Below are 27985 nucleotides of genomic sequence, written 5' to 3' on the forward strand. Positions count from 1 at the left end.
AAGACATGCACTGTAGGCTGATTGGGATTGGTGTGTGGGATTGTGCCCTGCGATGGGTTGATATCCCATCCAGGGTGTCCCTGCTTTGTGCCCCAAGTTCCCTAGGATAGGCCCAGGTTCCTCTGTGACCCTGTGTAAGATAAGTGGTACAGAAAATGGATGGATGGATGGATGGGTGGATGGATTTAATTCACAATATAGTGAACGCCTTCCATTTTTCTCACTTTCACAACTCTGCTCTAATTTCTTAATAATTATATTTCATATAACCTTTTTCATTTCTGCTTTACTTATTGGTGTTTCAATACCAGCTCTACCGTGGATGATTACTCATTTAGCTACATGCTTTGCACTCTGATTCCCTGATGTCACGGTCGAAAGCCATGTTTTAACAAACAACCACACTAACCTTGGTGTCACTACCATAATAAAGCCATGCTTAGTTTCCCTAAGGGGTTTCTTTGTTATACATTATCATACATTCCATAAGCAGTCTCATCTTTCTATGCTTCAGGAGGTTTCGACATTTTATTACTTTTCTGTTATTTTACCCACAAGTGTTGCTTGACCAGCATGTTAAACTCCTGTCTGATGTAACACTTAGATATGTTTGTTTTGGTTTTGGTGAACATACACAGTGTACATTTCTGAAAACATTGTGTAATATTATATCAGTGAGATTTTCATTTCATGAAGGTCATTTCCCATAATTGATATGCCATCATTATTATTAAAACTGTACTGTCATTAACACTCCAACAACAGAGCAGCAGACACTATTATTATTATTATTATTATTATTATTATTTTTAGTTCCAGTACAGTCAGTCACTACACTTTAAAAAGATAAAAATAAGATTCATCCACATCCTGCACCTAGCCACTTTTTCTTTGTGTTGCCAGGTCCCTTTGTATACTTCCCTTGTTATACTGTTTGTTTTGTGTCTGAGAATTTGTCTGACGGTTGGGAATTTTGCATACGTCAGATTAAGTCAAATAGGTAGGCTGAGCTAAAAAAAAAAAAAAAAAGAAAGAAAGAAAGAAAGAAAAGGAAAAAAAAGTAGCAAACAGTAAATGCCTAGGTTACACAGTACTATACATTAATACTCTATATGGCCAAAAGTTTGTGGACACCTGCCCATAACTCTCATAACTCTCATAACTCATAACTGTGCTTTTTAAACATCCTATTCCATATTTATTCCCCATTGCTGTTATAAGTTCCACTCTTCTAGGAATGCTTTCCAGACACAACAATATAAGATATATCGTCTCTATATATCGAGTTTTTGTATTTGTTTTACTGCACAAGGCGTTGTTTTGGTGAAGACCTGGCAACCCTGCGCATCATCAGCGGTTTGACTGCTAGTCTGTGTTTGTGTTGGTTAGCTTAGCCTGCTAGTGCTGCAGGAGGATAGAGGGAATTTGCGCATTTCATTTTGGCCTAAAATGAACGTTTTTGAACATTTCTTTTGGATTTGCTGGTGAGGTGCGTTTGTTTACTGTTTATTTAACTGAACAGAAAAGTCGTTGTGTGTTATTTTTGTTCATGTCGAGCGGTTTTCTCTGGGCAGTGGCCTCCGCTATTATAGACGTTTAAATGAATTTTTGAGGGCTTTTGCTGCTAACAGTTCCTCAGAGTGTCAGTTAATAAAATTGTTATTGTGTGTTTATATGCAGCAGATAATATTATAACTAGCTAATTATGTTCCTGGCAGAGGTCTGTGTGCTGTCGTTGTCATGAAACAGCAGCAATGATGTCGAAGGAACATGTTTTTCCTTATAGGTAACACACAAAAACACCACAGGAGCATTGTGTATGATGTGTCACAGACATGAAGCTGTCTTGTATCATTACTGTTACAATCAAAAGAGGATTATGACATGTGTGTATATATATATATATATATATATATATATAAAAAAGCCGAAGTATTGCTTGTCCAGCATGTTTTAACTCCTGTCTGATGTAACACTTAGATATGTTTGTTTTGGTTTTGGTGAACATACACAGTGTACATTTCTGAAAACATTGTGTAATGTTATATCAGTGAGATTTTCATTTAATGCAAGACTCTACAGTTGAATTGGGGCATTTATTATTATTATTTAAATATAAGATAGAGCAGTTCATCTTCAGCACTTTATTGCTGATGTTCATGCAAGTATGTTTTCTATTAGACTCTGACATTAAACTGACATTTATTTATACGTCATACATTTATACATACTTCATAAATGTTTTTTTTTTTTTAATGAAATATTTATTTGTCTGTGAAGACACTCAAGACGCAAAAGTTTGATGGGAAATCATTTATTTGTTGTTGAACCAAGAAACCACCACGCACCTATTATGCTTTTTCAAATATTACCTCGTGTTAATAGAGCTGTTTGTGAATGTAAAAAGTCTGCAAAGTTTCCAAAATCAAAGCACACAACAAACTGAGTTATTGACGCCCAAAAGAAGGAACCGATTCTGATCAGCTGAAACGATTCGTTAGTAATTCCAGATTTACGTCCTGTGCTAACCTATTTAGGTTTGTTACAAAAATCCCTGGACCTGGTCTTCATAGGTTGAGCTGAAACTCGTTGTGGTAGAGGGCGTTTCCTTTTCTACACATACTGACAGCGCTAGAGCAATCACAACAGACTGGGACATCTGACCAATCAGAGCAGAGTATAGGAGGGAGGGAGGGAGGGAGGAAGAGGGGGGGGGGGATAATTGCTGCAGTTTAAATTATGAGCAAAGTAAAGTGTTTTTTGACCTTGGATGCATGTAAATCTATTGTATGAGAGCTTTAAAACAAAACTAGGCATGTTTCAAAACTATAATAGGTGTGCTTAAAAAAATTATGCCATTCAGAATAAAATCGAACAGAAATCCAAGAATAATGAATGTTTGGAGAATTTCCTCTGTAATATAACGTTATTTAGGGATAAGAACGAACTTTGAAAAACGCTTGCTGGGTTTTTGCGAAATATTCATTAGATAAATGGAAAGTGGTTGACTTTCCCTATCATCATGTGGATCAAATAACATTGGGTAGAAATTTAGAAAATTATCGGCAGAAAGCTTCAAGACTGTTTAATGGTGAGAGATAGAAAATGGGAACATGATCGTGCTGGAAGTCTCATAAACATAATCCCTGTGTTAACATGCATTTCAAAGTGAATTTCAAGCACTTGTTGCAAACATAATATGCAACCAGGCATTGCTGCCTTGCAGTTCCAGGGCTCTGGGTTTCAATCCTGGGTTAAGGCCCGTTCACACCAATAACAATAACGATAACTATATTAGCGTCCACGCGCTGCAGTTATGTCGCCTGCTGCTTTCAGTCCTCGAGCTCTTTAAAGCAGGATGGATTCTGATTGGCTGTCAACGTTTTTATCTTTCATCAGCTGGAAAAAAATTCCAACGATATTGTTTCTCTGTGCTGTTATGGTTGTGGTGTGGACTCTGCTATACTTTTATATTTAGAGAGATTTTTAGAACTTTATCATTATAGTTATCGTCCTTGGTGTGAACGGGCCTTTACTCTGGGTTCTCCGGTTTCCTTCCACCTCCCAAAAACATGTCAGTAGGTGGAACTGATATTCTAGATTGCCCCTAGGTGTAAATGAGTGTGTGTGGGTCCTCCAATGTTACTGGACCCTGACCAGGATGAAGTAGAAACAGTGAATAAATAACATACAAACTCTTTCTAATTATAATTCTGCCAATCCAGCAGGATGTTTAGCACAGGTTACCCGAGACCACGCGATGAAGCAGGTAAAAGTTTTAGTACGTTTCCTCTACGAGCTGTCGGAACAGCTTCAACGTGCCTTGTCATAGGTTTCTACAGGTCTCTGGAACTGTACTCGAGGGATGAGCACCGTTCTTCCAAAAAAGAGCACTGTCTAACATGCCTAATTATTCAAGCTCGATGGAGGAGATGTATTGATTTGCAGTGTCTCTACAGAGCCACTGTTTTTTTTCCTGCAGCTTGCAATCTGTCTGTCTGAATGTTACAAAATAAATAATTTGGCCTGCGAGCCTATTTATACTTTTTACAATTTTTCATGTAAAATAATATTTAGTACAAATTAAATGCTAAGTAATAGGTTACATCCAAAAGTGTTTTTTCTATACTAAGACGTGTCCCTTTTTACCTGAACTCATTTTGTTTACATGAGGTCTCTGTGCTTGGATGTGTGCCCCGCCCCTCTCGAACCATCTTGAAGTCATGTTTTATTGGTCAAGAGGTGTATATACAACACTTAGAGATATGGTTCTGACAATGAAGTAAAGAAACGTTTTATTTGTTTGTTTATTACCTGAATTCACCCGACACCATGTGATCTTTGTCATATGTGACAGCTTGTTGTTTACAGCATTGGTAAATACAATGTGTAATTAGTTGTGGTTCTTCTCTTTAGCTTGACGCCTCATTTTTCGGTTTGCAACATTCGAGCCAAAACATGACAGACTGTGGAGACGTTTGTCCTCACCTGGACTCCATAGGTGAAGTGACCAAGGAGGAACTTCTGCACAAATCAAAGGTATAGCTTGAATGTCAATACAACTAATATTAAATCTGGTCACTTCTACTTATTTGTAATGGTTGACTCACTACGCTGTAGAAATGTCAGTATGTACAAGCTGAATTTTACATGACATACAGTTGTAATCAAAATTATTCAACCCCCATTGCAAATCAGGAATATTTTCAAAATTTACAGACTTTTATCTGTTTGCAGTGAACAAATCAAACAAAAGCAATTGAAATAGTTCAAGACAATGAATGCTTCAAGTGGTTTCCCAAAATTCAACTGAAATTGCAACTTATAATGATTTCTCCAGTTTCAATATTATTCAACCCCTTCATGGGATTGCATTTTTAGTGCTTAGTAGTGCACCCTTTTGCTGCTAGGACCTGCTGTGAGCAAGATGCATAGCTTCTGGCAGCGTTCCTGAAGAATCTTAGTCCATTCCTCATGAGCAATGGCCTCCAGTTCAGTAATATTCTTGGGTTTGCGTGCTGCAACTGCCTTCTTCAAATCCCATCAGAGATTTTCTAAGTCAGGTGACTGTGATGGCCCTGTAGAATCTTCCAGGACTTCTTCTACAACCAAGCCTTGGTGGATTTTGAGGTATGTTTGTGATCCTTGTCCTGTTGGAAGGTCTAATGATGCCCAAGCTTCAGTTTCCTCTCAGACAGCATGAAGTTTTCTCCTAGGATTTCCTGACACTTCACTGAATCCATCTTGCCTTCCACACGCTGCAGGTTTCCAAAGCAGCCCCAGAGCATCACCGAGCCACCACCATGCTTGACTTTGGACAGTGTGTTCTTTCTTCATTCCTCTTCCTCCAGACATACCACTGATCCATCATGCCAAAAAGTTCCAGTTCTGTTTCATCGCTCCACAGAACAGAATCCCAAAACTTCTGTGGCTTATTTATTTGGTTTTGATCGACTTTTCCTGTGCTTTTGGGTCAGTTGTGGTGTACGTCATGGAGTTCTGGCATGGAAGCCTGCGTTTAGTACACACCTTACTGTGCTCACTGAAACCTCAGTGCCTGTTGCCACCAAGTCTTGCTGTAGGTCTTTTGTAGTCACTCGAGGGTTTTTCACAACCTGCCTTCTCAGAAATCTGGTTGCAGCCATTGATAGCTTCCTTTTTCTGCCCTGTCCAGGTATTTTATGCATTTTCTACCCCTAGACAGTTCAGGTATTTCATGTGTTCCAGCTCAAGCACACCTGGTGCAACTAATGAAGCCCTTGATTAGTTGTATCAGGTGTGCTTGAGACAACACCTGTTTTGTATATTTGTGCTGTTGTGAGGGATTCTATTCAGGGGGTTGAATCATTTTGAAACTGGTGAAATTATTATTATTATTATTATTATTATTATTATTATTATTATTATTATTAAGTTGCATTTTCAGTTGAATTTGGAGAAACCACTTGAAGCGTTTGTTTTGTTGAACTATTTCAATTGCTTTTCTTTGATGTGTTCATTGCAAACTGAAAGTCTATAAATATTGACAATAAACCTGATTTGCAATGGGGGTTGAATAATTTTGATTGCAACTGTATTTGTGAAAGGCATTTCAACATTCGATTTTCCTTTACTTATAGGGCACCTGTCAATCATGTGGGGTAGGTGGTCCCAACCTCTGGGCATGTCTTCAGGTGAGAAGGAAAATTAAGGGATTACCCCCCCCCCCCCCCCTTTACTTGGTGAATGAAAATGTTCTGCTTGCATTTGCTACACTGTTCCTGCATTCTGAATCAGCATGATTGTGTAGTCCACCAAATGTATGATATTATCATGATTACGTGGCAGTCTGGGAAAATTGATTGGATATTGCTCTGATTGAATTCTAGCAAATATTTATTATTTCCTAAAGTTTGGATTGTTTGAGAGATTGTTTTTTTCTTGTCCTTTATGGTACTGCTGGTGGAGGCATTATGTTTTTAGGTTGTCCCCCTCTGTCTTTCCGAGAATCTCTCTAGCGTGATTTCTCACGGTGTGGTGGAATGGTTATAGGATTTTTTTGGGATTATCGCTGTAACCAGCAGATGAATTGATTAGATTTTGGTAATGATCCTAACAGGATCAATTGTCTGAAATAGGGATTTTTTTTCAATAGGTTCCCAGCAGCGGAACTTTGTCCCTAATGTAATCTTGGCCAATTCTCACCCACCAGCCTGGTGTCCCCTCATACGACAGCTATCAACCTGGGATGGCTTTTGAACTGCTGCTCATGCTGCATCATGGGACGATGTAACACACTCCGCCCCTTCTGCATGCATGAGCTCACACGGTAGTGTCACTGTGATTCACATGGGAGAGAGAGTATTGCCATTCTTTCTACCCTGAGAGAGGTGCCGATTTTGTTCTCTTGGTCTCTCGGTCACGGATGGCTGTGGCATCATCGGGATTCGAACTCATGATCTCCTATGCGCTTTTCTGTCGCACAACTCCGGCGCACCTTGAAGTATTTTTTTAAGGGTATTTATAGCCTACAAATGAATAAAACGAAGGACTAGACTTGCAGTCAGTCTGCCTAAAAATGTCTAAAACGTTGGTAAATAAGTGTGACTTCCTCACACAATGAATGTCACTGTTTTGATGAAATTGTTGGATTGCTACATGTGAAATGGACGTAATCAACTGGCTGTCAGATTGTCTGAGACACACACACACACACACACACTGCGCAGAGGACAGTGAACAAAGGTTGAAATGTTTGAAAGACATAATAAAACTATGGGAAATTTAGCCAACAGAACTCACTGAATGTTATTTTTGAATTAAATTTTACTAATGCGTCGCTGATGTTCTCTTGTTTTTCCCCCGATAGTATATTATGTCACAGATGTAGAGGTAGGCAGGGTGTTTGCTTGTTTAATGAGTTTAATAGCATTCCAAATGAGATAACATAGAAATGACCGCAGTGTTTTTAAGTGCTCATAAATGCATTTAAGATGTAAATATAATGACTTCTAATATTCCACAAATATTGGCTGCCTTGTTTATATAAAATAGGGGATATTATTATTATTATTATTATTATTAGTAGTAGTAGTAGTAGTATTCAAAAAGGAATGATTGATAGATGGGCTGGACTACTAAAAAGAGTCTGTAGTCTATGAACAAAGGCTGTATTTTGAAATTATTATATTATATTTGAAATGATTATATAATTGTGTTTCTTATCAAGCTTATTAATCTTACCTTAAGCACAATTGAGATTAATATATAGTGCTTGCTTCCTCAGTGGGACTGTCCCTATGTGGGCTGCGGAGAGTCGTACTCGGACCACAGCACCACACATGCACAGGTAACTTTGAACCTCACATACGTCCACGCCTCTCTCCATCGTCTTTCAGTATCATCTTTCAGTGTGTATTCTGCTTATTCATTCGTCCGTGTAACTTCCCTTTTGTCTCCAGGCGAAGAAACACAATCTGACAGTGAATCTGACTACGTTCAGGGTATGGTGTTATGTATGCGAGAGAGAGGTGTTTCTGGAACAGAGGCCTGTAAGCCCAGTGGCAGCAACTCAACGCTACAAACCTCTCGAACAGGTAGTCTCATATCTCCTATCCTCAGCTGAACTTACTTGAATCCTGAACTTGAAGATGTTGTGCATAACATTACTCATTTGATAACAGGGAAGTTTTTCAGCCAGGTGGCATTTTTCCAGACTGATGTGTGACCACTTTTCATGTTTGAAAGCATTGTTGTCAACACTTTTTTAAAAATTTTATAAGGGAAAAAAAAAAAAAAAAAGAAGTGTGTCAAGAAAGATCAGTGTTTAACAGGGAAGGCCAGTAACGTGAATGTGAATTTTTGTTTTTCACCGTTGGCCATTTTTGTGACCTTATTCTAGTCTGTATTTTTTAAACTGTATTAAATTAACTTTATAACTTTAGTGTAAAGGATGGAAGGCATATCTTTTATTTATATGTGTGTGTGTATGTGTATATATATATATATATATATATATATATATATATATATATATATATATATATATATATATATATATATATATATATAATATATATATTTTTTTTTACCGAATACATTTGCAAGTGAAATTACACTGTGCTTATACCCCAAAAAATCTTTGTTGTTCCCAGGATTCTTCTCCCCAGAATGCACGTCACCCGTTAAAGGCAGTGCCGATTGCTGTGGCGGATGATGAAGGTTCGGAGTCTGAGGAAGATGAGTTTAAGCCCAGAGGTAAATAAACACAACTGGCAGTTCTGAGATGGCCGAAGGTTTGTGGACACCTGACCGTCACACCCATATGTGCTGTGTGAACATCTTATTCCAAATTTGCTGTTATAATAACTGCTACACTTCACGGGAAGGCTTTCCACCAGGTTTCGGAGCGTGGCTGTGGGGATTTGCTCATTCAGCCACAAGAGCATGAGTGAGGTCAGGCACTGATGTTGGTTGAGAAGGCCTGGGGCACGTTCGGTATTCCAGTTCATCCCGAAGGTGTTTCAGTGAGGTTGAGGTCAGGGATCTGTGTATTCAAGTTCTTCCACTGCATCCTTGGCAAACCATGTCTTCATGGACTTCGCTTTGTGCTCAGGGGTAATGTCATGCTGGAACAGGTTTGGGCCTCTTGGTCCCAGTGAAGGGAAACTGTAATACTACAGCATACAAAAACATCCTATACAGTTGTATGCTTTCAACATTGTGGCAATGGTTTGGGAAAGAACCACATATGGGTGTTATGGTCAGGTGTCCACAAACGTTTGGCCATATAGTGTATGTTATTTACTTAGCCTCACTCAGTTTTAATCCATACACAATCAAAACAGTTTAGTGACAAGCTGAATAAATTAGCAGTGATTTAAGCAAAGCGTTACAGCCTGTGTAATAGTACCGATTCTGGAGCTATACATCATAATACAATTGAAGCAATATATTGCATCAATCAATTTCTCCTCCATCTCATCTAGGAAGGAATATCTGATATTTCACAGTGGGGAAAAATATGGTGTTCTGAGTCTCATCATCCTCAACTCCTAGGTAGTCGCCACATTGTTTTGCTTCTCATTTACATCAGGCTAAACGTTGGTCAGTCTCATCGCTCCTCCCCCTGCCCCCACTTTGCTTTGCCAGTGGTTGAAAAATTGATACCTTCCAGCTAATTTGTCACAACGTCACTCCTGTTGTGATTTTAGCAGAGTTAGCAAAATGTTAGCTGAAGATTTGGGTAACTGATATATGAGAGAGAACTTTTTTTTTGGCCCCCTTTTTCAGTCCAATTTTCTGACACTTTTAACTATAGACATTGTCGCAAAGCAGTTTTACGGAAATCTGGATATCGATTTACATTCATAATGAGCAAGCCAGTGACCAGGAAAACCTTCCCCCAGGCGACATGAGGTTGAACCATTAAAAGGAACCAGACTCAAAAGGGAGCCCATCCTCTACTACCCAAAATCATTACTGTACAAAAGATGTTCAGTATGCCCACTGTTAATAAGAGTCCTGGGATAAAAATCGGCAGATATGCATGTGAGAAGGACATCCACTGAAGGAAGGTTGGGACTTGGGCATAAATTGCTTTTGAGAAGTGCAACTCTTTAGGGTATCCATGTTTGTGTATTTATAACTTCTTCCCCCTTTTCTGCAGGCCTCACGGGGATGAAGAACATTGGAAATTCGTGTTACATGAACGCAGCATTGCAGGCCCTCTCAAACTGGTGTGTTAAACATTCGTTTTATCCTAATTAGTGATATGAGGAGAGTGGATGGAGTTTTGTTCAAAATGATGGAACGGAACCCTTTTATTTTTGTTTGTTTGTTTGTTGTGTGTTTATAAAACAAAATTCTCTCATTCTCATATTTCTTTTCAATTCTGTCTCTTTACCAGTCCTCCTTTGACTCAGTTTTTCCTGGACTGCAGTGGGCTGGTGCGCACAGACAAGAAACCTGCACTGTGCAAAAGCTATCAGAAACTCATCTCTGAGCTCTGGCATAAAAAAAGGTACACACACACACCCATTGCTGTATGTAATGTAATATGCCTAGGTTGAAAAAGGGCTTTTCTATTTTTAGGGCTAGTCTAATGGATTCAGTCATAATTCATTCTGTCTTCTTTTTTATCTGCATTAAAATTGTTACTTATGTTGCTTTCCATCTCCTGTTTCTTTCTTCCCGTTTAGACCCAGTTACGTGGTCCCCACTAGTCTGTTTCATGGCATTAAACTGGTGAATCCTATGTTTCGAGGCTATGCGCAACAGGTTTGTAAAGAATACTTTTCAATACACACTCATGCACTAACTCACAGCGGTTTAGTCTCATAAGCAATGAGCAATGTGGATTTTCTTTGTCTCACACACAGAGATGCAACGATGTACCAATACCAATTAAAAGCTATTTTTCACGCTAAAACATCCGATGATCAGGGCCGATTATATGCTGTCAATCAAAAGAGGGCGGGAAAACACATTGATTTCATGCTGTGTGTAAAGAAGATGTCTCTTGTGTAGAATGATGACAAAACTGCAGTTTGTAAGCTCCGTAAGGTCTGCACTGCCAACATTTTTCACCGGACATAGCAGCATTGAAGCGGGAGTTTCGGCATCGAGTCTAATTATTATTATTTTTGTTGTGCTGCTCACTTTGATTTAACACGCCAGTACACCGTGGAAAGATGTAAATGAAGATGAGTTGACAAAAAAGTATATATTGCACAGAAAAATATATTTGTAGAGTAGTATACTTCATATCCAGTTAATGTTACTGTATAAAAAAGTTGATATTATAAAATACCAGTTTGATGTCAATGATGAAGTAGAAATGCTTTTGTTAGTTGAGTGAATGTGAGTCTATCAGGAGATTTTTAGAATTCAGTCAATTAATTCTGTTAATATGAATTAATAACAGTCAATAAGTTAAGAAATCTTACTTTAATCTTCAGAATTTAGTTCATGTGTTAATGTTAAGTAGAGTTATGTGTTTTCTGTTTGAGGCCAGTTACTGTGAAACAACTTGTTGAAATGGACAAATTTGCATTTCTTTCAGAATTGTGGAATTAATTATTATTACCTTAAAAGAAGGCATAAAAGGCAGAACTATCGTTATCGCCCGATATCACTCTGAATAATCGGTTACCAGTAACAGCTGAGAAATTTAGTATCGGTGCATCTCTAATAGAAACCCGTGTGTTTTGGCTGAGCACCTTATGCCGCGTGAACGTAAAAAGGCATTTTATTTGCATTAAATCTCAAACATGGTATTTGAGGAAATTAATAGACTTTTGTCTGTAAGTATAATAAGAGTTGGCAGCTTTCTTTCACAAATATGGTAAGGACTTGAAAAAACAGGAAAAAACTTCAAATTTCCTTCAAATAATTTCAAACCACCATCACCCCTCGGAAGCCATCCAGCACCTAAGCCCTCCGAAAACCTAGGGAAAACTCTACAGTTTGGTACTAGAGATGCTACCAAATACACTATTCTGAATGAACAGATAATGTGTTCTAAACAGATACAAATAGGAGATACACAGTGAAACTGTCAGATCACGTTGTTTACAAGAGTGTGCAAAACTGCATGATACATTTATCACCATCACCATCCTTAGTAAATGCCTGATCAGGGTCACAGTAGTCTAAATAAGGCTGCTGAGTTACTTGTGCCTTTATAGCATCCTTAATGTGAATTAGAGTCAACTGAATTTGTCAGTCAATTATGAACTCAAGTGATGTAGCTGAGGTTGAGGAATTATCAGAAGCAGAAATCACACATCATGCTGACACCAATTTGAATTGCTTGTTGTATGTGGCCAAGGAGAACAACAAAATGTCTTACTGACCTTTGCAAAATAAAACTTTTCATCTTCAGAGTACTTCACGGTGGTACAGTGCACCTCTCTCCAGCTACTTGTCTTGCGTTCCACTGCCTACTGCACTACATGTTGCCCAAGGCGTGATCAGATAGTAGTAACTGTTTATTTACTAGACAGATTAAATAGTCTGAATGGATGACAGATGAGAGAGAGAGAAAATAAGAACACTAACTCACTTGTACATGTGATTTAAGGATAGAACACCACATCTCATAGCTTAAACCTTGTTCTAACGACTTGCTGACTTTTTGTTAAGAGAAAAAATGTGTTGTTTATTAAAAGGGAATGATGATCATAAACTTGTTTGTGTTCCTTAACCTATATTAATGTCATTCACTAGCTTATGTTTATGATTTATCCATCCCTGTAATATGTGAAAAACAGTTCAGTTTATAGCAACCAATATTATTCAATGCAAAGCAATGCATTTGAATCTTTTGCAAACAGTTTAAACTTAGCTTTCTCAGCGTGCTCTGTGCCCTTCAGGATACTCAGGAGTTCCTGCGCTGTCTGATGGATCAGCTGCATGAGGAACTGAAGGAGCCTTTCATTGACTGCAGCAACTCCATCACTGATAATGACTCAGAGAGCAACCACGACAATCAGAACCATGCCGACGGAGACCGTAGCCCCTCCGAGGATGACTTCCTGTCATGTGACTCGGGTTCGGGGAGTGAGAGAGGTGACGGAGATAGAGCAGGAGGTGAAACCGAGCTTCTTATTCAGGATGAGTGCTCAGGAGCAAGGGAGAGCGGCGGGATCTCTGAGAAAGAGAAGCTGAAGGAGAGACGAAGGGAGGACCAAGGAGAGGAGAGAACACCAGAGATGGATGAGGATGCTGATGTGGACACGGCAGTGCAGGAGGAGCAGAACGAAAGAGGTGGAGAGCAGATGGGGACCAGCAGAGCTCAGGGAAATACAGGTACACACAAAAACCGACTGTATATAATACGGTATACTTTTGTACTAAGTTGTATAAATAATAATTGATGATAAAAAAAAGAATAGGCACAATATTTAAATATGTACAATAATACGTTGTCCGCTAAGAGTTTTTCATTGAGCTTTCCACTTATTGAAATTGTCTTTAGATTCCACTTCATGTTATTTATAGATAAATAGATTACTTTATTAATCCTAGAGGGAAATCCACACACAGGCGTGATAACTTTGATAATGATGAGCTATGATTTCCCCAACTTTAACAGAATTATAAAATCACGGACAACCTGGCTAATCTTTGAGAACCATGGCTCTAGACTTTCTACCATAGCACCATTGTCACTAGGACAACCTTTTAAATAATAAATGTAGAATGAGTCCTACAATAGATTTATAATATTTTAGTAGCTACATTGTGATTTATTATGGGGTCCTCTTAACACTGGGCTCATTATCCTCTTCTTAGGAGAATCTTGTATTAATCCATCACAGTCATTTATAAGTTGATTTTACATTTTTTTTATCCTCTTCACATTTTTTCCTTCTCAGAACCAGACAACGAGGTGTCCATGCATCACCCGTGCTCTCGTCCCTGTAGCCCCACTCACAGCGTGCAGGAATTTCATTCAAAACTGTCAAGCAGCCCATCCAGGTCCAGCCCTCTACGGGCCAGCCCCGCCTATGCCTTCAAGAAAGGTCTGATATTGAACAAATATGATTGTTTGTAATATATATTGTTGCAGCATTTTTGTAATCAAATCTTTATATACTGCTAATTGTTATCTAATTTATCTATTGTGTATCTGAAAATAATTACAGTATGTTTATGTGACAGAGATACTGTTTACTAAAAACAACTTTTTTTTTCTATTCTCAGTACTTGTGCCAATTCTTGTCTGTAGTAATAGTTGTTGATACAGAGGCAGTTGATGTTACAAGAGTATGTTACAAATGCTGGAATATTCGTAATGTTTTTAATGTATTTATTTGCATCATTTGCTTTTTATTTATTTATTTTTTATTTATTTTGCTTAGCCTTAGTATGCTTTCCCAAGACTTTAAAAGAAATGAAAATGTACACAATTATTCACAACCACTCATATTTGTTTAACCTACAGCTCAGATGCTCCTGGGCACCAAGAAGAAGAAGCAGTCTCGGTTCCGGAGCGTTATTTCCGACATCTTTGACGGCTCCATTCTGAGCCTGGTCCAGTGTTTGACGTGTGACCGGGTGAGGGAGCTCATGTGTTTCCACAAGAGGGCAGCACCAGCAATGTGTATAAGAGATTGTGGTGATACATTAGGGCATCAATCCTCCAAGACCTCTAATTGGAAAATATTTTGAATTAAAATAAATCTAGTAATTATTAGAATGCAGTAACTATATTAATGTGTTAATGTTTTGTGAAAGTATTAACGGTGCTTTTTCTTCTTCTCTAGGTGTCAACAACAGTCGAGACCTTTCAGGATTTGTCTCTGCCAATTCCAGGTAAAGAAGACCTGGCTAAACTCCACTCCTCCATCCACCAGGGCACTCCAGCCAAGATGGGTGTGTGCACAGACACCTATGCTGCCCAGGGCTGGCTCTCCTACATTATGGAGTCGATACGCAGGTGTGAAAACCAGACAGAAAAAATTCACATTTCCACGTACCTGTCTGTTTGCTTTTATTTAGCAGATGCTTGTACACAAAGGAAATTACAAGTGTGGTGAGAACCTCGCTTCCTTTGGTAGTCACTACATTCCTTTGAGTGTTTTGATAATGGTGGTGGAGAGCGCTGACTAACATGTCGGTCTGAAATCTCCAGTAGGTGTTTAACTGGCTTGAGAACTAGGGACCGCGAAGGCTGTAGCATATAATTTACATCATTTTTATACTCATTAAATTATTCAGTAAGTCCTAGTGTCGTGTGGATGGGTCGGGGTCATCCTAGAAAAGGCCACTCTCGTCAGAATAGTAATGTTTCATTATAGGGTGAAGGTGAACTTCAGAAGAACTTCGGTTTTTAGTGACTTTTAGTGTCATTTTAGTTTCTTCTCAGGTGACCATGACAGAAAAACTTTCTCGCAGAATAACACAGCCACCATTTTTTTTTCTTTTGAACTGTCGCACATCCATGTATGTGTGTGTCTGTGTGTGTTGTGTATTCAGGTTTGTAGTGTCATGTATCCCCAGCTGGTTTTGGGGTCCCATGGTGACACTGGAGGACTGCCTCGCTGCCTTCTTTGCTGCAGATGAGCTGAAAGGTAAAACATCTGGAAAAATCCCCCACTAGTGTTATTTGACTATTTTATGATTTTAATCTCCACTTTACTTTTGAAACTTTTGTCATTCTCTGTGACAACAAAAATGTATATCTTTTTTGTAATGATCATTTTCTGTCTTAGGGGATAACATGTACAGCTGTGAACGATGTAAAAAGTAAGCACCTCCTCAAATGTTCATATTTAAGATCATATTGCCTACTGCTGTACTACTGCTATAAATACACGATTAAAAAAAAAAGAAGCTATAATATTATGCCAGTTTGTTCATGTGACCAAATATGCATTTTGTTTTGCTGACTATAGGTTGAGAAATGGTGTGAAATATTGTAAAGTCCTACAACTCCCAGAGGTAAACATATGCATTCATGATTTTTAAGAACCGAGCATCGTGAGGAAGTTTAAAGCCTTTGTATCTCTATAACTCTATATATTTCTTCCTCATATGTTGTACACAGATTTTGTGCATTCACTTGAAGCGTTTCCGGCATGAGGTGATGTACTCCTTTAAGATCAGCAGCCACGTGTCTTTCCCTCTGGAGGGTTTGGACCTGCAGCCCTTCTTGGCCAAAGACAGCCCTTCTCAGATTACTACTTATGATCTCCTATCTGTCATCTGCCACCACGGCACAGCTGGAAGTGAGTCAACAATTGCTAACTGGCACTTACACACTTCTATCAGCGTTTGAAAACCTCTAATCTCAAATGCAGTAAATATGCTTATATTAAAATATTTGAGATGCGCTTATGAATTTGTTGGTTGATTAAGTGATAACAATTGGGTTGTGCTGATTGAACCTAAAAACAAAAGAACAAGTGCTTTGTTTCTCACTCAATTCTTTTCCCACTCACAATCTTCAGTGTCATATTAATGAGAAATCCAGTGTGTAAGTAGTGGAGAAAGCAAATGCGGGACTTTCAGAATGAAGTGCAGTTGTACGCCACAGTTGAGTTGGGTAACAGCAGAGCTGAGAAGCACAGTGGTGTTGATGGTGGTGTTAGCATGAATGTTGAAGCTTTGGAAGCCGATCTGTTTGAGCAAAGTGTACAGATTATGAGGTGAGGCAGCTAATCTCAGACTACAGGATTAAAGCGCTGCTGCATTGCTCTTTGTAAGTGGAGAATTTTAGAATTAATTGAGAATTTAATCAGATTAAAATTAATGTTTGATGACAATATTAAAGATTACATGTTAATTCTAAAGATAAATATGCAAGTCGTTTGAGGGGGATTTTTTTTCCATGAGAATTGTGAACCCTGTTTTTCAGAGTTTAGTTATAAAAGGTTGAGAAGCTCTGCGTTATGCCTTTACATAAACATGTGTTTGTGTTCGAACACTCAGGTGTGTAATATATGTTTTGCTTTGACCTTCTCTTAGGTGGCCACTACATAGCATATTGTCAGAACGTTATCAATGGCCAGTGGTACGAGTTTGATGATCAGTATGTAACGGAGGTCCATGAGACGGTCGTGCAGAACGCAGAGGCCTATGTCCTTTTTTACAGGTGAGACATGTTCGGCTTACATTAAACGGCCTTCCTGCCTTTTTTCTGTTGACTAGTTAGACCTGTTTGTGATGGAAATCTACAACCCCTTGATCATAGATTTATTTTAAGGTAAACTTAAGACTGTTTACAGATGAGTTGATAATCCCTTTTATTTTTTATTTTTTATAGCCATGGCTTGCCATTGGAACAAGACCAAGGCACTGCATTTTCCTCATGTTTGCTTATGACTTTGTTTTTTTTCCTTTTCCAAGGAAGAGCAGTGAGGAATCTGTAAGAGAACGGCAGAAAGTCATAGCTCTGGCTAATCTGAAGGAACCCAGCCTTTTACAATTTTACATTTCCAGAGAATGGCTCAACAAGTTCAACACATTTACCGAACCAGGACCCATCACTAATCATACCTTCCTGTGTCAGCATGGAGGTATACAAATACACATAAACACATGTACTCTCCAATGCATACCATACTTGTTTCAAATATTTTAATTGAACTACAAAATGGCAAGAGTATAATGATTTTTTCATTTGCTTGAAGGTTTAATTATTCAAACTATTATTATTTAATATATGTGTATGTATACTATGCAAAGGTTTTAGGCACCCATTTTTTTTTTTTAGTATAACCTTTGTTATAGATTTCTTATTTTATGACTTCTACATTATCAAGTCAGTACAAAACATTTTAGATTTCCAAACATTAGTTTTCCAGCATAAAATTAAATGTTACAGAAAAATGTTTGTATGTCACTAAAGAAAGCAGAATATTAGGTAAGAGACACTTTTCAGACAAAAAACACCCCACAATGATGGCTGCCGGTTTTTGCTGCAAAAACTAAGAAGCATGTGCGATAGTCAAAGTCTCCAGAAGAACCGTGGCTGCTTCTGCAAGATGCTCAATAAAACTTATAGCTCATTTCCTTATAAAACTGCACAAATTCTAAGTGAGACTTCTCTGAAAAAATTGTATTTATTTATTTTTTTATTTAAAGCAAAGGGTCGTCACACTAAATATTGCCTTTGTTTAATTTATTACTGTTTACTGCTCTTTATAGTGTTCATTTAAATGGATAAACATTTAATTTCAGTATTTTTGAAGGCAAGTAAATGTACAGCATTTATTTGCATGTGTTTAAGACTTTTGCACAGTACTGTGTGTGTGTGTGTGTGTGTGTATGTATGTATGTATGTGTATATATATATATATATATATATATATATATATATATATATATATATATATATATATATATATATATATATATATATATATATATATATAGTTTTTGTTTTTTGGCTAAGCAACTACATTCCTGTATATACCACAAATCAAACTGGGGTGGAAACATTTGACTGCTGAGGAATCTGACATTAGACCTGGTATTGACCTCCATCTTGGGTGATCTGATCACAAGTGAACAACATTAAATTGAGATGTGAATGGTGTATTGTGACCACTTGTGGAGGTCTGGGACACATGTGGCACCGTTACATTTTATAATGTCCCTGACATTATAAGAACAACAACTAGTCACTGAGTGATGCTAAATTAGTGGAGTCAGTCTACTTTTGAACTGCCCAGCCCAACTGTTAAGACATGTAATGGGTTGTTTTCTTTGTCACAGACAGCTTGTGTGTTTTGAATACATTACACTAATTAAAATCTTTTTAACGAAACATGCAAGGTTTCTTCTCATATACAGGCTTCTTCTTACTGTTCTTAACATTAGCTCTGCTCATTACTATATGAATACAGGCTGTTTGATGTGAAATCCCCAAAAGACAAAAGTTATTTCATCTCCATTTATCCATTTATCCTAAACTGTTCTTTTTTTTTTTTAAATGTATTTTTATTTTTTTTAAAATATATTTTAAATTGTACATTTCCTATTTTATTGATCCCAGCACATTTCTCTATTTCCTAATTTACTCAGACAATGAGGGGCTTGCTGAAACCTCTTTGGATCTGACAGTGATGGTTAATGCAGACTAGAGCCAATACAAACTACTGACAGTACAAGTGTTTCCTGGGGATGCATGTAAATACCAGGCGTAAACAGCTATTTATCACGGCTGTCCACTTGTGATCGAATCACCCAGTACACATGTTAATACCAAGTCTGAACAGGGTCCATGTCTGTGTAGTTGGACGAATGCTTACTTGAGTTGCCATGTTGTTCAGGAATCCCTCCTACCAAATATCACTATGTGGATGATCTGGTGGTGATTCTGCCTCAGAATGTGTGGGAATACCTTTACAACAGGTGAGTATGGTAATCAATTCTGAGTATATTAAAGGAACTCTTGCACATTTTTCATCCTAATCGCAATTCACTAAATCTGTTGCAGATGTGTAACACGTCCTTGCATTTTACACCAAAGACACAGTACACACCGATCAGCCATAACAATTAAACCACCTGCCTAAAATTGTGTAGGTCCCCTTTGTGTCACCGAAACAGCTCTGACCTGTCGAGGCACGGTCTGCTGTGGTATCTGGCACAAGGACGTTAGCAGAAGATCCTTTAAGTCATGTAAATTGCGATGTGGGGCCTCCATGGATTCTTACTTTTTTGTCCTGCACATCCTACAGATGCTCAATCGGATTGAGATCTGGGGAATTTGGAGAACGAGTGAACCTTCAACTCTTTGTCATGTTCCTCAAACCATTCCTGAACAATTTTTGCAGTGTGGCAGGGTGCATGAAGTGGTGTACTTGATCTGCAACAATGTTTAGGTATTTGATACATGTTCAAGTAACATCCAAATGACCCAAGGTTTCTCAGCAGAACATTGCCCAGAGCATTATACTTCCTCTGCTGGCTTGCCTTCTTCCCATAATGCATCCTGGTACTTATCTCTTGTGATGCCCACACACCCGGCCGTCCACATGTTGTAAAAGAAAATTAATCAGACCAGACCACCTTCTTCCATTGCTCTATGGTCCAGTTCTGATGCTCACATGCTCATTGTAGGCGCTTTCCTTGGGTGGACAAGGGTGGTGGAGAGGGGTCAGCATGGGCACAGCTAATACGCAACAAGCTGTGATCCAATGTTTTTTTCAGACACTGTTTTTATCATAGCCAGCATTAACCTTTTCAGAAATTTGAGCTACTGTAGCTCTTCCGTGGGATCAGACCAGATGGGTTAGCCTTCGCTCTCCACGCGCATCAGTGAGCCTTGGGCACCCGAGACCATCGCTGGTTCACCGGTTGTCCTTACTTGGACCACTTTTGGTAGGAACTAACCACTGCATACTGCTAATACTCCACAAGACCTGCTGTTTTGTAGAAGCTATGATGTCTACTACCCCCCCCCCCCCCCTTCCTGTAGTTCCGGTGTTGTCGCACGTTGATTAACTGCTTGGACAGGTACCTCACCTTCACATCCCTACCTCCAAGACATCAACTTCAAGAACTGCCTGTTCACTTAACCCACTCCTTGACAGGTGCCATTGTGATGAGCTAATCGATGTTATTCACGGTACCTTTCAGTGGTTTTAATGTTATGGCTGATCAGTGTAATGCAATATCTGAGCAGGTTTTTAAAAAAATTTATTTTGAAAATATGTTTATTTTACAGTAAAATTGTACTATTCAATGCAAATTTCAGTACAGGAAACATGTTAAAATTTTTGTCTGTGGTAATCACACATATTCTACAGACAAATTCATTTGAAAAACATCTGAATATTTCAAGAAGAATAGTTAGTAGATATATCTAGTGAGACGGTAGAGTTGGTTGGATTAAAAAAACAAACCTAAACCTAGACGAATGGTTCTGACCTCATCTCAGCACTGTTAGTACAGCATCATCCCACATACGTCCTCTTTCTTAGTCAATTCATAATCCAGACAGCAGTAAAATTGTGCAACATGCTTGCATTATCCCACAATGCAGGTTTGGAGGAGGTCCAGCTGTAAATCATCTTTATGTGTGCACTATCTGCCAAGTGGAGATTGAGGCCTTAGCCAAACGCAGGAAAACTGAGATTGACACCTTCATCAAGGTCAGAACATGAACATACACAACAAGTATGTAACTATTATTTGTTTGGATTGCAACTTTGTCAATTTTCTCTCTATATAGCTCAATAAGGAGTTCCAGGCTGAGGAGGCTCCAACAGTTATATTGTGTATCAGCATGCAGTGGTTCAGAGAGTGGGAGAACTTTGTCAAGGGTAAAGACAATGGTAAGAACATAAGAACATACATCTGACTTTTACAACAAAAAAATAAGTACTACATTGTTTTACCAGGGTCGCTTTTACTTTCTATAAGTGAAACTGTATTGGCTTAGTCTTGTAATGACTATATAGCTAGATACCACAGAGTCTTATACTTCCTAAGAGCTGCTTTTGTGAACATAAGCACTATCCTATGCTCACCTCAGGATTCCTATTCATAGTATACAGTCCCCTCTAAAACTATTAGAATGGCCAATTAATTTGTTTTTGCTGTAGACTGAAGACATTTGGGTTGGAGATCAAAAGATGAATGTGAGAAGTTAATAAAGAATTTCAGGATAAGTCAACATAAAGATCAGAGAGCTGTCTATGAGAAGAAAGCCTATACTACCATTTGGAATGTTTTGAAAAAGAAAGAAACCACTAGTATACTGAGCTACAGACATAGAATGGGTTGGCCAAGGAAAACAACAATAGATGATGAGAGAAACATTGTGAGAGCTCTGAAGAAAAAGCCAAAAACAACAGTCAAGACATCACCAACAACCTACATATCCCAGTCCACTGCTCATCTGTGAAACATGGTGGAGGTAGTGTCATGGCTTGGTGTCATGGTAGTGTTGTGGGGGGCAGGTGTCAATCACCAGACTTTAACCTAATTGAGCATGCATTTCACCACCTGAAGAGGAGACTGGAGTAAAACAACCCAGATCATGATGCAACCCCATGCTTCACATTTGGGATGGTGTTCTTTGGAATAAAAATCAAAAACACTGGTGAAATTAGTCAAAAGCACTGATCATTATTGCCAAACAGTTCAATCCAACCTCAGTCTGGATTTTTATGCTGGTCTTAGAACAGGGGCTTCTTACTTGCACAACAACCTTTCAAGCCATGGCGATGTAAGATACTCTTAGTGGTGGATACCATACCATACGTTGGTACCTGATGCCTCAAACACCTTCACCAGTTCTTTTGTTGTCTTGGGGTTCAGTTGAACCTTTTGGACTAAAGTTTGTTCATCCCTTGGTGTTATTTTTTTGCCTCTTTCTTGAACGATGCAGTGTCTGTGTGGTCCCAGGATTTTTATATTTGCATACAGTTGTTTGTACAAAAACTCATGGTCTCTTTAGTTTGGTACTTGTTCCTAAGAAGTAACCACACATGTGGTCCACAAATCTTTTTCTGAGGTCTTGGCTGAGTTGCTTGGATTTTCCTACAGTACCAAAAAAGCACTGTCTCCAAACTTAGGCTATATTAGACAACTGGCCAATCAGAAGCTTCTAAAAGTCATTATTTAAATTTCTGGAATCTTGCAAACTGTTTAAAGAGACAGTGGACTTGGTATATGTAAACATTTAATAATGATAAGGAAGGTAAACATCTGAATAACAACAGTTACACAGAAAACAATACGCAAAGAACTACACCACAATCTTCTCTGCTCCTACACCCCACACAGAATTCCTCTGCTAAAAACGAAGCACAGAGATTTGCATATAAAAGCATTTAGACAAATCAGAACCCTTTTGGAACAATGTGCTCCGTTCAGACAAAACAAATCTAGATAATAATTCATCTCATCATGTTTGGAGAAATGGGATGCATGTATGAATCTAAGAACACCACACCCACAGTGAAGTACCATGATATGGGACTGCTTCTCTGCAAACAGTGCTGGAGCATTACAAGTCATGAATGAAGCAATAAAAGCACAAATGACAAAACATGAATGGAGCGATGTACTGGGACATATCTGAGGATAATTTGACGTCATCGGCCAAGAAACTGAATCTTGGAAGAACATATAGCCAGAATACCTCAAGAAAGCCTTGCACCTCTTGACTTGAATTCCATTGAAGTTTTAGGGAGGATTTAGAAATTCCAAGGATATCAGAAGGACCCCCATAACCTTGGGGAATTGAAGATGAATTGCCAAAATTGAAATGCATTGTTGCAAAAAGCTGTCCGACTTTTTTTCCCCCTATCAGTTTTGTTTTTTAACGATGCATTTGTTTATACTTAAATACATATGATTGAATACATACCCCCCCCCCAAGTTTATAAGTACAAAGTTAAAAGACATTCTGTACATTTGAAGTGGATATATGCACTGGAAATATTAGTCAAAACTAAAGCTATGAGGCTAATGTAGCTAACAAGTAAGGGAGGTTTTTAGCTGCTAGTTTAGCAGTGCATGCCTGAATGATCACACACTGAAGTGAGCTATAAACAAACAGACTTTACGAGCTCCAAATAGTCTACACTCTTGCCTTTCAGATCTCTCTGTCAGCCACACACTGTCTATAATAAAAACATTTTTGTGTAAAAAAACAAAAACTTTGGTGATACCACCAAAGGTTTGCCAAGACCACCTACACACTCCATTTTAAAATGTAAACAGTAAAATGTAAGGTTCTTCTCATGTTTCATTCCTACCCTCATTCCTCTTATTATCAGTCATCTTCTCCCTCTTTTACTTGTGTTAGAGCCTCCAGGCCCAATTGACAACAGCAAGATTGCAGTGATGAAGGGGGGACATGCACAGTTAAAACACGGTGAGTTTAATTGACGAGCACAAATTTAAAGTCTTTGAATGCTGTTATTGTAGGTCCACTGACACAGTTTTGTGTGTGTGTGTGTGTGTGTACATGAACAGGGGCTGACTATGGGCAAATCTCAGAGGAGACATGGCAGTACTTGTTGGGAATTTATGGTGGCGGTCCTGAGATTGCGGTGAGGCAGAGCGTCAGTACTCTTGAATCAGACACACATGGCGAGAGGAAGATTGAGGCAGAAACTAGAGCACTCTGAGCGAGTAAGACTCAACACGGTCACTTTATTTAAACAAGATCTGACCATAGAGATATCAATTACACTGCACTGCGTTCACAGCAGCAAGGTGCAAGTCCCTGATGTGACCCAGATTCCAGAGTTGATCTAAACTGTGGTATTCGCATTTGGAATCTGTTGTTGTTAACTCTCAATATGAAGGCCAAAGAGCTGTCACTGCCAGTGAAGCAAGCCATGATTCTGCTGAAAAAAATCAAAACAAACCCTTCAGAGAGATAGTAAAATCCTTAGCTGAGGTCAAATCACTTATTTGGTACATTCATAAAAAGAAAGAACACACTGGCGAGCTCAGAAAACACAAAAGGCCCGGAAGACAACTGTGATGAATGACAGATGAATTCCTTACCTGATGATGGAAAACAAAATCTTCACAACAGTTAACCAGATAAAGAACATTATCAGCCAGATGTTTCTAAACTAATTGGACAGTGCTTCACAGTGCAGATGGTCAATGAACCAAAGCATACTTTGAAAGAAACCCAAAACTTTTTAAAAGCAAAGAAGTGTTATTTTCTGTGAATCCAACTGGGCATGCATTTCACTTGCTGAAGGGAAAACTGAAGGATAGCACTGCAAGAACAAGCAGTAACTGGTGTCAGGTGCAGTAAAGACCTGGCAGAGCATCATCAGCAAAGATACCAAGCGTCTGGTGATTTATAAGGGTTCCAGACTTCAGGCAGTCTGCCAGTACGTTAACATGGACAACAATAATCCAATATTAACCCGATTAAGACAATACTCTGATTAAGAAACTACCACGTGAACAGCAATTTTTAATGACCTTAATCCGATTAAAGTCATACACGAAGTAAACACAAATCGAATTAATACATGGAGTACTCCTGTTTTAGTCGCATTATCGATGTGTATTACAGATATGTAAACACCTTCATCACACTATTAACATTGTGTGAGAGTTTTCACTGCATCAAGCGTTTTACACCAAACCAGAGAGCACGGCTGCGTCCGAAACCGCGTACTTACCTACTATATAGTAGGTGAAAAACATGTGTTTCGGCTGCTATGTAGTAATTAAGTATACGGTTTGGGACGCAGCCCACGGCTTCAAGCAGTAGTTTGTTAGCACATATAGCATGACAAATAATTAACTGCACTTGAGGCTTTCGGAAAATTAAAAATGAAACACCCAAAACTGTACCGTAACGAAGATGAACTGTATGTCGATACGTGAAATTCTGGAGGGAACGTAATGACGTGTGCTGTTAATTGATCTCTGTTCTATAACATGTAAAACGGGAACATGAAAGGAGTATTCTAAAAGCAACTCATGTAAACACCTTAATCACAATATTATCTTAATCAGAATAAGGTCCATAATTAGATTACCGCCGTTCATGTAAATGACATTGACTACAGGGAATGTATGATATGTCACTTTCTCTTCTGTCATTGTGAAATGCAGGATTATATTCCAAGCATGGTTTCTAATTCTTGTTTGTCTCCCATGTAGGTGGCATCCTGAATGTGGCTGAACTTTATTTGCACCATGTTTACGCCTGCTTTCCTGTAAGCACTTTGTGAGCGCACCTAATGCCATGGTCTGTAACCTCTATAGGACTTGGATGTCTAGTCACACAGGGTTGGTACACTAGAAGGTCTACATTTCTGGAGAGTGTCATGTACAGTGAGTCAGTCATTTCATGCAGTTGTGAGTCTGAGCCCATTTCCTCTCTTCAGATCTCTCACACTCACATTTAAACTTGATTTCTTCCAGAATTCAGATTACGCATGTGCATTAATGCACAGGTTCTCTTGAATAAAGCATATACAGTAAAAAGCTTTCCATGCACTTTGTGGTATGAACACAATGTTCTAGGTTGTAAATATTTACTCCCAGCAAACAAAGATCTAACTGGGATTGATGCATAACTTACTGTAGCAGGAATGAAGGCTACTGTACCATAAAGCTTCACTCCCACAGATGTGCATACGCAAAAGAAAACCCAGTCCACTCCTCTCTCTCTCTCTCTCTCTCTCTCTCTCTCTCTCTCTCTCTCTCTCTCTCTCTCTCTCTCTCTCTCGCTCTGTGTCTCTCACTCACTCATACTCCTCTCTCTATTTCTCTCTCTCTCTCTCTCACACACACACACACACACAGATAATAATTAATTCAAATTCAGCTGTTGTAGTTCTTCCATGTTTTCAACTGATTGACTACCTTGTTTTCAACCCAACCCTGGTTGCTGCTTTTTAGAGTGATACTACTAACCTTAAACCCAAGCAGACTGCAGATTAAACCACAATACACCTGATCTTTGGTCAGTCCTCCACATTTTTATAATGTGTTCTTCTGGTGGCTGCTAATGTGATTGAAGGAGGTATATGTGGCAAGTTATCCTACTTTCAGACTGAGTCATAGTGAACTGTTTAGCACTTACATCAGAGCCACGTTTGACTTCCATGTAATGTGATCAAAACAGTACTGACTCATTTAACACTAATGCTATCACGTCAGACGCTGTTTGACTAAACTGGTTTTCAAGTTTAATAGTGGGCCTTTAATTTCATTGAAAGTTAAAGGAGAACCATGACAATTACAGCACAGAAAGTGAGGTCATGTCATGAGAGCCAATCTTTGCTGGGTCAATAAGCTATTATTTATGTTTGGTCCAGTAGCCATTTTTCTGTTACGGTTAAAGTATTAGACCCTGTTTTAGACATGACTGGATTTGGAAGTCATATACTGTGTGTCAAATATGAGTGATGGGTTATGTCTCTGTTCCTTTGTAAATTGAAGTATCAATGTACACTTCGTAAAAAAAAAAAACTTTATTATTATGTAGAAATGAAAAGAGTGAGTTACACAGAAAAAGTGCTTTACAGTCTTTTATTTATATCTGTCTGTTTTATGTGCCCTTGCGTTCAGCTCCAGTTGGAATTCACCAAAGTAGACTGTTGACAGTTATACCAACATTTTTAACTTAAGTTAATTAGTAAATTCAGGGCTTGTGCAATGAAGTCAGTCTGAGGAGCCTTGACAATGAACAGTGTTTTACTGTTATGCTAAAGTACATATGATTTCACTAGGAAGGATGGTGGCTATAATGTACAGCATGTTGTGCTTAGTCATGGGCGGTAGCCTAAACAAGCCATCCTTTGTTATTGTATCATCTTAATTCTTCTGATGGTTCCGTCTGTATTTAAATCATGCATATTTAAACAGATTTATGATCTATATTTCCTCCATAGTTAAATTATCAGATGATTGTTTCATGAAGCACAATCATAGACAGCTTGATAATCTGATTATTAAAAGAAAACTGTTGAAAACTAAGAACAACTGTTTTTCTGATTATGTAAATTGCAATTATTTAAAATGCCAAGCTTAGTGCTTGTGTGATGGCTTTTTGACCTGGAGTGTGTAGATGTCACTGGCAAGTGAACTAATAAAGCCTGTTTTTATATCACTGTGTTATGTATCTTTCTTCATTTGAAATATGATGTTAAAACATGATGTACCTTACAATATTTGATCTTCACAATATTCATGTACCTTACAATGTCTGATCTATATTCAGCTAAATCATAACTTGTGTAATCCTTGTGTAATCATAAATTGTGTAAATGTGTGACACGAATAATAATCCTGAAATGAAGTGCTTACTTTTTGTAATTGTTGTAATTCCTTATTTAATCATTATACCTACTGCTTAACTTGTAAACCTTACTGTGTAGTAATGTCTTGATGAATGATCTTTGATTAATGATTAAGACCGGGATTAAGTGAGGAATAAAACCCCAAGGTGCTTGCTGTTATAGGAAAATGATCAACAACAAAGTGGTGTGATGTGGCCTACAGTTACTGTTACCACCCAGAACTTGGTCATTTTCAGCACATCCTGAAA

The 27985-nt window shown here is 38.4% G+C and overlaps 1 protein-coding gene across 6 annotated transcripts; it reads left to right on the forward strand.

The window, feature by feature from the left end:
* The first annotated feature begins 1334 nt into the window (after positions 1-1334).
* usp20 (ubiquitin specific peptidase 20) lies at positions 1335-27544 on the forward strand. Of its 6 annotated transcripts, XM_017459710.3 has the most exons (26): positions 1345-1489; positions 1719-1786; positions 4417-4539; positions 6120-6173; positions 7766-7828; positions 7941-8075; positions 8634-8736; positions 10148-10217; positions 10388-10501; positions 10680-10758; positions 12855-13290; positions 13860-14006; positions 14429-14541; positions 14751-14923; positions 15463-15557; positions 15699-15732; positions 15882-15927; positions 16034-16214; positions 16954-17080; positions 17335-17504; positions 19263-19344; positions 20981-21089; positions 21170-21272; positions 23756-23824; positions 23926-24084; positions 25591-27544. In XM_017459710.3, exons 3-25 carry the CDS (start codon positions 4459-4461, stop codon positions 24078-24080), a joined length of 2739 nt encoding a protein of 912 aa, XP_017315199.1. In that variant the 5' UTR covers positions 1345-1489; positions 1719-1786; positions 4417-4458; the 3' UTR covers positions 24081-24084; positions 25591-27544. The 6 variants fall into 6 exon arrangements, with proteins under 6 accessions (XP_017315198.1, XP_017315203.1, XP_017315202.1 ...); XM_017459709.2 differs by lacking the exon at positions 1719-1786 and having other exon boundaries at positions 1335-1489; XM_017459714.2 differs by lacking the exon at positions 1719-1786 and having other exon boundaries at positions 1335-1489; positions 23926-24002.
* Positions 27545-27985: the final 441 nt, after the last annotated feature.

The sequence above is a fragment of the Ictalurus punctatus genome, chromosome 28 (assembly GCF_001660625.3).
Source record: "Ictalurus punctatus breed USDA103 chromosome 28, Coco_2.0, whole genome shotgun sequence".
Lineage (NCBI taxonomy): Eukaryota > Metazoa > Chordata > Actinopteri > Siluriformes > Ictaluridae > Ictalurus > Ictalurus punctatus.